Source organism: Diadema setosum, chromosome 19 (genome assembly GCF_964275005.1).
Source record: "Diadema setosum chromosome 19, eeDiaSeto1, whole genome shotgun sequence".
Classification (NCBI taxonomy): Eukaryota; Metazoa; Echinodermata; class Echinoidea; order Diadematoida; family Diadematidae; genus Diadema; species Diadema setosum.
In genome coordinates this window covers 18,531,646-18,543,241 of record NC_092703.1, presented here as the reverse complement: position 1 = coordinate 18,543,241, position 11,596 = coordinate 18,531,646, and the positions used below count along the sequence as shown (strand labels likewise).

At 38.6% G+C, this 11,596-nt stretch overlaps 1 protein-coding gene across 1 annotated transcript in view; it reads right to left on the bottom strand.

The window, feature by feature from the left end:
• Nucleotides 1-1,012: 1,012 nt before the first annotated feature.
• LOC140242772 (membrane-bound transcription factor site-2 protease-like) overlaps nucleotides 1,013-11,596 on the bottom strand; it is a 28,469-nt gene continuing 17,885 nt past the window's right edge. The window contains exons 5-9 of the mRNA XM_072322532.1: nucleotides 10,690-10,870; nucleotides 7,545-7,648; nucleotides 4,027-4,219; nucleotides 3,010-3,085; nucleotides 1,013-1,324 (exon numbers count right to left, since the gene is read on the bottom strand). Of these exons, the coding sequence (XP_072178633.1) occupies nucleotides 1,102-1,324; nucleotides 3,010-3,085; nucleotides 4,027-4,219; nucleotides 7,545-7,648; nucleotides 10,690-10,870 (777 nt within the window). The 3' untranslated portion in view covers nucleotides 1,013-1,101. The remainder of the gene's footprint in view (nucleotides 1,325-3,009; nucleotides 3,086-4,026; nucleotides 4,220-7,544; nucleotides 7,649-10,689; nucleotides 10,871-11,596) is intronic.

The following is an 11,596-nucleotide window of genomic DNA, read 5'->3' as shown; positions in this document are numbered from 1 at the left end:
CAAAATTGATAATAGACAACTCATTCATACAAAAACATTACAGTCTTTGAGTTGCCGAACACAAGCAACTCATCAGGTGAAAAAGATGTTGATGTTCAGTAAATATGATCCATTTACTGAGTTAGAAACCTTTTTGATTCAGCACAACACTAATGTACCTCCTCACAGTCACCACTCACATGTGTGGCTATGAATCGCTGTGGATACAGTGTACATCTAACTAATGATCATGGATTGTTACTGCTTTGGAAATACATGTAAATTATGAAGCAATTTCACACATTAAACTGAAGAAGACAATGAGTAATATTTTCCTTCCAGAAATTGTATCATTTCCCTTTTAGATACATGTACATTCACGAAAAGATAAAACAGTGAATTTGTACCCCTTGTATCGCACAGCATAATTGAAGATGCTCGCAGTACTGGGGCCTGTTTGACAAATACTGCTAATTCAACTTAGGACTAGTTGATCTTTAATAGCTAAGTGTGACTTACTAAGTCTGTTTCACAAAGCCAATGCTGACTTATTCCATTTCAACAGTAATGTGCAAGCCTAAAATAGGCAAAATGTATGATCCATTTACTGATCATATTTACTTTGTCATTTTTAGATGTAAATTGATCGATCATGTCATTTCTTTATCATTTTCGGTAGACATAAAGTTACATTAATTTACATAAAGTCACGACTAATTGTCCTGTACTATGCCAATCACCCAGGTCATCATGCGCTCGTCAAAATTTTAAAATGCTCAAAACGATTTCCCAACTGGTTTTCTACACATTTCAGACAATTTGAAGCATATCAAAGTGAGAAAAATGGGGTAATCGTGTTTAAAAATCTGATACTCAATGCTCACTAGGTGACTGTACTAATCGAAAAGTCCCTATTATGATTTAAGGTTTAAGGGTTAATAGTTAGTAAGAGAAAACAAAAACAAAAACAAAAGCAACACCCCCCCCCCCATACATTTGATGCAAGAGAAAAGGGTTACTTTGACATTCAGAACTTTCACACAAATACATTGTACAAATACATAGTAATTAAACAAATAATAGCATACTATATATATCCTCCCTAGCCCAATGTCCCCTTTGCTACCTGGTAACAAGGGTAAGCATGGCAAGGACAACATTGGCAATGAGGATAACTGTACCAAAGATCATAATAAGGCTATATATAACATTCCTGTCAGATGGGCTGGGAACCACACTCGAAAGAAAATGTTCTATAGCAGCCAAAAGGATCCACTGGCCATCAAGGGCATAGCAGGGCATTGCGTTGAGTAAGGCGAGTGCACCTGACAATGAAATAAGATATCTTGGGAAACATACGATTAAGGAGAAGTCGATTCTCTCAGTAAGTGGCATGTTAATGTTAGTTACGAGAGAAAGCATAAATGTGCAAAAAGTGTTTTTCTTTGGTTTTACTTCTCCCTAATGTATGGAAATGTAGAACAAACACAATTTTCTTTACAACAGTTAGTCTTCTAGAGACCAATTAGATACTGTAAAAGTGGAAATTTTCGCGGTATTGAAATTTTTGCACAACCAGACACTAGCCCAAAAATAACAGCACGTGAATATTTCTGCTGCCCGTATCTTTCAGTAGTGATGTTTTGATTCCGCGGAATTAAAAACATGCGAAACTCTTCTTGCCCGGCCAAGCACGAAATATAAGTCGCGTGAAAATATTCATTTTTACAGTATATGAAACTTTTAAAAACATACATGTATACAGTGTACATGTATCCCCACACTTTATTTTACCATGATTTAATGTCCTAGTCAAATGTCCTTGTTTTCATTCTTTCCTGATAGGACACATTCTCAAATTTTGAACTCAGTTCACATGTTTTGTACATGTTTTGTTTCCACATAAAAATATTTGAGCTAGTAAACTTATTAAATTACCATTAAAATAAGTCAAATTTCTCTGTACATTTGAAACAAGGAAAAGTAGAAATTACGCGGTGCGTAATATATGTCCCCGCCGGAAGTAGCATTTAGTAGCAAAATGTACAATATAGGTAAAAAGATCAAGGTCAAAGGTCAAAGAAGTCAAAGGTCAAAATTCTATGTAGAAGTTTTGAAGCCCTCACCTAGTGCCATCACATAAAGCAAACGGAATCGAAATCGGGTTAGAAATGGCGAAGGAGTAGCATTTTGTAGCCAATGTACAATATAGGTAAAAAATCAAGGTCAAAGGTCAAAGAAGTCAAAGGACAAAATTCTGTGTAGAAGTTTTGAAGCCCTCACCTAGTGCCATCACATAAAGCAAACGGAATCGAAATCGGGTTAGAAATGGCGAAGGAGTAGCATTTAATAGCAAAATGTACAATACAGGTCAAAAATCAAGGTCAGAGGTCAAAGAAGTCAAAGGTCAAAATTCTGTGTAGAAGTTTTGAAGCCCTCACCAAGTGCCATCACTTAAAGCAAACGGAATTGAAATCGGGTTACAAATGGCGAAGGAGTAGCATTTTGTAGCCAATGTACAATATAGGCAAAAAATCAAGGTCAAAGGTCAAAGAAGTCAAAGGTCAAAATTCTGTGTAGAAGTTTTGAAGCCCTCACCTAGTGCCATCATATAAAGCAAACGGAATCAAAATCGGGTTAGAAATGGCGAAGGAGTAGCATTTTGAAGCAAAATGTACAATATAGGTCAAAGGTCAAGGTCAAAGGTCACAACTGAAATTCTTTATAGAAGTTTCAAAGCTCCCATGTAGTGCTATCATATAAAGCAAACAGAATCAAAATCGGGTTAGAAATGGCGAAGGAGTAGCATTTTGAACATTTTGATCACACACGGACGCACGGACGGACGCACGGACGGACACACGGACGCACGGACGGACACACGGACACACGGACACACACACGTACGGAGCCCGTTTCATAGTCCCCTGCTCGAACTCGTTCGGCGGGGACAATAATGTGATGGTAGCCAACATACAGTGTGTACATGTATGTTGTCTTTGTATCTTACGATGTACATGCAAAGGATACTTGCAGAAGAGCTGAATGATACCAGGCAAATCAAGGGGAAGGAACTGATACTTTGGCACATAGCTGCTAACCATCACTGCATTGAACAAAGAAGTGAAGTATACAATGAGTCAAGCCCACAACTTGTATAACAACTTTGAAGTTAAATTTGACAATGAAAGTCATGGATTCAAGCACATTCAAGATGGTGGCATTTATAATCATCTAAAGAGCATGTGTCACTGGGGGAAATTGCATGGAACAACTGGTTACAATATTTCAGTTTGTGTGTGTTTTTTTTTTTTTCATTGACTCCCTTATATTACCCAATCATGATGGGTACTGAGATATGAGCTGTAACATGTGAATCATCTCCTGTGCACACAGAAATTGCAAATATTGTAAAAGTGGAAATTTTCGTGGTATTGAAATTTTTGCGCATTTCGCGCAACCAGAAGCTAGGGCCAAAATAAAAGCGCACAAATATTTTTCCATGCCATATGGTCCAGTGGTTGATGTTTTGATTCCGCGGAATTAAAAACACGCGAAAAATCTTCTTGCCTGGCCATGCACGAAAAAATTAGTAGCATGAAAATATCCACTTTTACAGTACATGTATTACCTGTCGACTCTACCGAGAAAGTTTCTCTTTTTGGCCTCACTTCATTCCAGGATGCTGCAAACATCACAGGAAATGTGTAGGGTGTCTTTGTAAAGTGAATTTTGTAGCCCATTTGTTCAGTATATGTGAACTTGTGGTATTCAAATGTGTTGGTTTCCATACATGGTTTCATTGATCCAAAATCTTTACCAAGCACACACACTTTGACCTCATAAACACATGTAAAACAATACAATAAAACCCCTCTTTAGCAGGTTCACAAATATCTGTGCACAAGACCCAATTATAATTTAGTGCTCCCAATCCATGTTCTACCATCCCTTCTATTTTCACTCCCCTCCCCCTCCCCAACCCCCCTCCCAAAAAATAAAAAAGTTGCACATTGTGTAAACACACATGTTTACATAATTTTGTACCTGTGTAGCTGAAATAGTAAGGATCTCCAACATAGAGTACAGGAGGGCCAGAGTTGTGAGCTATCCTTAGCAGACGACTGGAATTGTCAAGTGAAGGGCGAAGACACACGGTCTTCCTTGTCTGCAAGCAGTCACTTGCTTTTCGGCAACGAGGGAGCTCCACAACAGGCCTAGCCTCCAGGCATGTAAACATCTGTACACAAAGAGAAATTCTGCAAACTGTTAACGATCCACAAAGAGAAATTCCGCAAACAGTTAACAGTAGGAATATCCATGAATGGTTCAGATTTTAAATTTGTATTTCACTTTGTTTAGAAATATGTGTATTAACCACTTACCAGGTATTTACTATTTGTGTGATATCACAATGTAATGTTGACTGAGATTGAAAACTGGTTACCCTTTGTAATTTAGTTCTATTTTGATGGAAAAATGTGGTTGCTTTCTTGTACATGTACGCTTAACATCGCGTAAGCTGCATGGGTCAATTTTTCGGGTGCTGTTCGTTATTCCGAAGGTTTGCTATTCCGAAGGTTCGCTGTTCCGAAGGGTAGTTAATCTGAAACACGCAAATTCCCTATACCTAGGGGTTCGTTAATCCGAAAATTTGTGGCGTTATTCCGAAGGTTCGTTATTCCGAAGATCGGTTAATCCGAAAATGAAATTCAGAATAACGAATCTTAGGAATAAAGAGCCTTCAGAATAACAAACCTTCGGAATAACGAGCTGTAACCAGTTTTTCACTGATATCTCTCATACAGTACATACTCTAATCCAAGCATTCAGGGATGATACTTTCATATCCTTAAAAAATAAGTTGGAACCAAATTTCATATGACATTTTCTCAAAGGAGAAAAAAAAACCTAAGGAGTATTTTTGGGGCAAGTCATTGGAATGAGTAAAGCATTGACAAATGCTAAAGAGACACTTCGTGTGAGTGTGTGTGTGTAGGGGGGGGGAGTATTTGACTGGATATAACGAGGTTCCATTTCTTGAATAAATTGCCGCTTTCAGACAGGCGACAAACGAAACATTAAAAAACGCATTTTTAATCCCTTCGGGCACAACGATCATACATTGTATATAACATAACAGCCGAAATGATGCATGAAATCATCGAATTCCCGCTGGGCATCAACAGCGTAAAATACCTCGCAAGTTACAATAAACAACGCATGCATGTTACTCTGAAATCATCGCGATCTCGCCAGGTGACAGTAGCGTAAAAATAGTTAAATAACGCATGTTCACCTATTTAATCAATGTTCTGAAAAAGAAACAAACGCATTTAACAGTTCAAGAACGGATGGTTCAACACAAATAGAAGAGATAGTGTAGAAAGAATCACGAAAATAAAATAGGCCTATACTTCCCAAGAATGTAATGTGCACGTATTATGCGAAGAGATTTTTGGAAGAAAAATAAAGAATTAACTCATTTCAACTCCTACATTTTCGTCTAATTCACAAATAATTTCCCTTTATTCTCTCAATAATAATGATCCGTAATTGTGTAATTACACAGCAAAGGGTGTTCTCAAAGTTTCATTGATGGGTATATGACGTCGTGCTTATGTTTTTCTTTGTTTTTGATGCGTACGGTTATAACGAAGTACCGGTTATGACGAGGTAATATCGCCGGTCCCAAGGACCTCGTTATAACGGGGTTTCACTGTATACATAAATGTTATCAAAGGCAGTATCACATGTTTAGAAAAAAAAAGTTTCAAAGCCAATAATCGACAGCATGAGGCTCATGCAACATGGTATGAATTAAAACTATACAAGTGACCGTGCATCACAAAACGAACAAAAAGTTGTACGCAGTGATTTTGTGTGAGGACTGAAAATAGGTGAAATGGGTCAACCTAGCCAGTCTTAAGTTTTTCATATTTTCTGAAAGAGCAAGTCTTCTTCTAAAACAAACAGGAAACTGTGTTTTTAACAGTTTTTCTCAAACACTTTATTATAGAAGAGGGTGATTAGATGTTTCTAAAAGGGTCCCCTTTTCATTTCTTTAAAACCCTGCACACACTCTCCACTTTCAACTCTAATAACTTTTGATAGGATAATGCTACTGCTTTGAAAGTTATAATTAATCGTGGACAAAATGTCTTGATAAAACATGCCTAATTTCAGCTTAAGCTGATAATCCCTTCATAATTATTGCTCCGGTGGTTAACACCCTGTTTTTTGTCCCATTCATGGCACAGCTAGCGTGGCTTGGAACATAGACTCTTTACTTCAGAGCCTCTTTTCTCAGTTCACACTTTTCGGGGGTGTATGCTTTCTTTCCAACATTTAAGGCCATGTCACACCATTCCGGGCAAGCTACGCGGGCTTGTGGCAAGGAGGTAGTTTCCAGCACGTAGAAGATTTTCAGCGGGCAAACAAGAATGTTTGCAATTTTCATTCATGCCTTGCCATACCGTACGGGGGAAGTTTTGCGGCTTGACTTGCGGGGAAACAAATTTACTCCGCGGAGCTCTCCGCAGTTGGTCCGCACCTGACAGTATCTAGCGCGTAGTTGCCCGGAGGTGCTCACGCAAGTCTGATTTAACCGCAGCCAAGTTTTGAGCATGACCAAAACTTCTCCAGGTGAGTCGCGGGAATGCCCGTAGAGGTCCATGCAGAACGCCCTTAGCGGCAGCACTTCCCAGGCAACTCCCACGCAGGTACATGTACTTCGCAGTCCCGTATGCAGCCAAGATAATGAAATTCTGTGGGATTTCAGCCATTCCATTAGAGGAATTCCTTCACTGAGTTGTCAGCCCCCACGCGACTGGTACAAAGGTCACACAGTATACTCGCAAGTATAATTTAAGTAGAACGCGTCCAGCAAGTAAGACACATGCGCTGACTCGCTCAAATCTTTTTCCGCCCTCAGGAATGTCCGGTATGCTAGAAAATCCCTACACGTAACAAGCCCAAGTAGCTTGCCCGGAAAGGTGTGACAGGGCCTAAACACGGTTGCGGGTAAAAATGTATGGGTGCGCACCTCCGGGCGACTATGGTTGAGATACATGCTAGGTACTGTCATTTGCGGATCATATACGGGGACCTCCGGGTAGTCAAAAATGCTCTTTGCAAGTCGCACGCAAGGCTTGCCCGGAAAGGTGTGACACGGCCTTTAGATAGGTTAGGAGAGTCCATTTGAACTGAGTTATACATCATTTTAAAGCTTTTTGTTTGTTTTGTGGTGCAGGTCACAAATGTGACTATGGCAACCGGTATGCCTCCACTATTGTATTACAAAGTCATTGACAAATTGCACTTTATCAATTTAAATAAGCACTGATTCAGTGTTTCATTAGTAGCCATGATAAAAAATCATGAGCATACATACTGAATTTGGATTCAAACCAATGATCCCCTGATTACAGGACAGGCCTTTTATCTACTAGACTACCGAGCTTATCATCCTTAACAGCATCTTATCCTTTTTTGATATGTTTCCAATGATCATATTGTAAGATACACTTCTTGTAATAAAACCTGATGCAAATTAAGTCAGCTACCTTTTCTGGTTTGTCAGCATCTTCCCCAAGATGATAACTGAAACAAAGCTCTGAAATGCTGTCATTTCTGCAGCAGTCAACTTGTCCTCCTGATCCTTTGTGTACTAAGTAACACATGAGAAATACAAAGAGTTGATTTGAAGTTACATGTACACAAAGTTCAAATACACTTTGATAAGAGCAGTAAAGCCAAAACAATGGGAAAACAAGTTTCAATAACATCAGACACACACACACACACAATCATGGCATTTGAATTTCATGAAACCGACATCAGTAGCAGTTGCATATACATGCAAACTAGGCAAGGCAATAATGTCATCACCTCACAACTCACTTAGCCTTGTATAAAATCATTCATGTCATTCATATTCTTTGATTTTTCTATTTGAGGTAACATTCAGTTTTTCTTTATGAGGAAGTGGGGTCTTTTACATGTACATTCAGGAATCTTGACCTTCACACACAGGCCCTCCATTTTATATCCCTATAGCAGCTGCATAATATATACACAGCTTTTTAGTATGAAGTATCCAGGCATAGCTGATTAACCGCATACAATGGACTACCATTTGAAGCAGAAACAAGTGTGTTCCTTTGCCATAATTACATTTTTGTTTATTTCAATGATTATGAAGGTTCAACTTTCTAAATCAATTCCTTTCCCTATAATCATATCATTAACATTTACAAATGACTGAATCAAGACTATGATAAATCATTGTTTAAAAAATACATTGCTTAATTTGACAAACTTACATGAGCATGAGAACAATGAGATGGTATGTTCAGAAGATAACTGAGTAGCCTCAAGAAGAGTGATTGTAGTCCCTTCATGTCATGCTTGAATGGCATCCAGAGTAAGTATGCAATGTATTGGCTTGAACTAGGGCCATTCTTACGGGAACTTACATGATAACTACAAATAACAAGTTTCATTTGAGTGGCAAATTGTTCTGACCCCATTGTCCATATCTTTTCCTATGGAATCATTTTTTGTTTGTTTTTGTAGTTGTTTTATGGGGGTTCCTCTCTTTGTCATGTGCCTGAGGTTCCTTGATCAGTGTGGAGCTGATGATGCAGCTGTTTGCCTTAAAAGGATGCTCTCTACACATAACATTGAAGTCCTAAACTACTTCTGAGTGTTTGCTCCTATTTTGCTGTTCATCATGCCTTTTATATTTTACACATGAATAGTGTGCATTACCATGAACTCCAGCCCTGAATATGTGTTTGTTACAAGAACCCAAGTGCTAAATATTAAATTGTTACACCATGGCAAAAACTGTGTTCAACTTAGACCTATTCTTACAACTGCCTGGTTGGCAGGCAGCCGTTATTCATTCTTTGACTATACTATAGAAAAATACTGGCCTTATTGTACTTGTTGTTTATCTGTTCTCTGCCATTACCTCTTTCGGTATGCGGCACTACTTGGCAGTGTTTCTTTGGCCATGTTTATCAACTTTCTGATATTTAGATGCATTAATTGCAATACCCACTATCTAAATGCCTATTTGCAAACACACTTCGGATCAGGTTTCTCAAGTTGTTGTGTTTATCAACTCAATCATGAGTTGATAGGGAGGCCTTGTCACTGGGCAGCTCCATGGTGCAGTTTGACACAAGGAATGGATATAAGTAGTTGGCAGTGGATACGTGGGCAGGTCCAAGCTATAAATGCATTTCAAAACTGCTTTGCATTACCCCATCAACTCTCCAAAAACGCATTTCTATTTCAAACATGTTTGCGATCACCCTTTTTTTCAACGTTTCAGAAATTTGTTTCTACCCCATAATCAATACAGTTTTGTGATTATCAACTGCCCCAAACTTCCTAAAAGTTGTTTGGAAACCTTAATTCTGCACCAAAAGTGAGTTGATAAATGCAGTCTTAGTTTGTCCTGCAGTTGCAGCTTCTGATACTTTTGTCTTTTCCCCTTTCTTTCTTGTTACAGGTCTACTCCTTTGTACAGTAAACCTCACTTAAGTCGACACAGCAAAAAAAGTCCTGATTTTTCTCTTTGTTATTCCTAAAATTTCCTTGTTTTAGCCGACATTTATCAGTTGACAACTCGCATAAGTTGAAATAATTTTCAGTGCCAACTGAGCTGAAATATGTGGTAATTCCCTCACCTAAGTCGACATAATTTGTCGCTCAAATTTTTATCACCATACTCTGAAAAAGAATTGCTTTTCCACTCTGATTCGCAGCATTACCACTCACTAATTTACTGAATGGCACGATACCGTTCGTGCCATGCCTCTGTTGTCTTGTAAGCCTGAATATACATGTAAAGGGCATACACTTGGTTACACTCGAGTACTACAACCCAAGGTAGTTTAATTTCTCCCTCCCTCCCCTCCCTCTCTCTCTCTCTCTCTCTCTCTCTCTGAGTGTTTGCGTCTCTCTAGGCCCTTTCTTGCAACTTTGCGTTTAAATGCAACTCAGAAAATAAAATGCAAGTGTATCAAATCACACGCAACTTTGCATTTAAATGCAACTAAATGCAAGTGCATTGCTGAAAAGACTTATGTTTGATAATCCTACAAAACTAGAAACTTGTACACAACTGAATGTGTGAATTGGAGCGCAAGATTAATTTTTTTTTTTTTTCAGTGCAGCGATCGTCCTCTAATTTTACATGTTAATAACGTATGGGAATTTGCCCTTCATTGCGAAACCTCTCCATGAAAAACTCTCATTAACAGCAAATTTTCATCACCAGGAGCTCCTGCTCAAGTGCCTGGATGTTGGCAGTTTGTGCATAATTATTTTCTTTTGGTGATTGACTGCAGTGCTTACATGTAAAATTAATGGCAAAACCTGGAAGAAGAAAATTTCCCACTAGTATTGCCCGCTGGAAACTGGTAGTTTTCTGACCAATCAAAATACCAATTACAATTGCCCAGTAAAACTACCTTATATAGGGAATAATCTTTATAATCACCATCCTCCCTACTAACTTACATCATCTACAAGATCTGGAGGTAATTTTGCCCAAAATGTGATCATCACATCTATACATCATGTACCATACATGCCTGTGCCAGGTATGAAACAAACAATCCAAAGAAAATGTTTCCTATTATGCTTACAACTACTGTCAGAAGATGCACTTCATTAAAGCTGATCTGCACTTACGTTTTACAGCCCTGTTTAGAAGTTGTGCCTTGCCAGCTGGCATACAGTGGCCTAAGATGGGATAGAATACAGCCCCTCGTAGACACTGGGTCCACATGTCAGTGTTATACACAGGACAGCCATTGATGCTGGTAACCTGGTAGCCAGGGGCAAGACCACGAGGCCCTTGTACTGGCGAATTCTGATGAAAACAAGGGGATAAGCATGTATCACTAGTGATAGTATCAGCTGGGTCTGACACCCAAATCTGAATACTGCAAGGAACAAAATGATAATGAATTGGTAACAAGAGAAGAGTGTGTGTTTGTACAAAGACTTCAGCCCTATATATACCTGTGGATTGAACATGATGAGGATAATTCCTTTTTTATTTGAAAAAAGGACCCCAAAGATGAGAAATTATGAACAATTTCAATAACAAATTTAGTTCCTGACTGCTAAAACTCGTTTTTACACTTTCACAGTTCATATCACAGATCATCCCAGATTGTCGCTCTTGGGTCATCTGTGCTTTCTCCGGCATTACCATATACATAAATGCTAGGAGACATCCAGCGTGATCCTTTGGGGAAAAACTAAGCTCGCTTTTGATTGAAATGCACAATTATACCGTATGTAAAAAAAAAAAAATTACGACGGGACCCTCCGCAGTGATATCTTTAAAAATATTGAATCAATCTAAATACAAATTCAGGATTATGAAACTATAACTCATTGCCCACATCTTACAGAAAACCCTATTCGATTTGCTCCAGTGGTCAAAGAGAAACGAGGAATTTTGTAGAGGATGTCGGGAATCTCTTCCCTCCAAGTTCTATTGTATTCACACACAAGATCATCGAAGTGCTAAACTTAGAAGAATCAGACTTATGACATGCTTTACAACAATCCACATTTCTCTGTGACG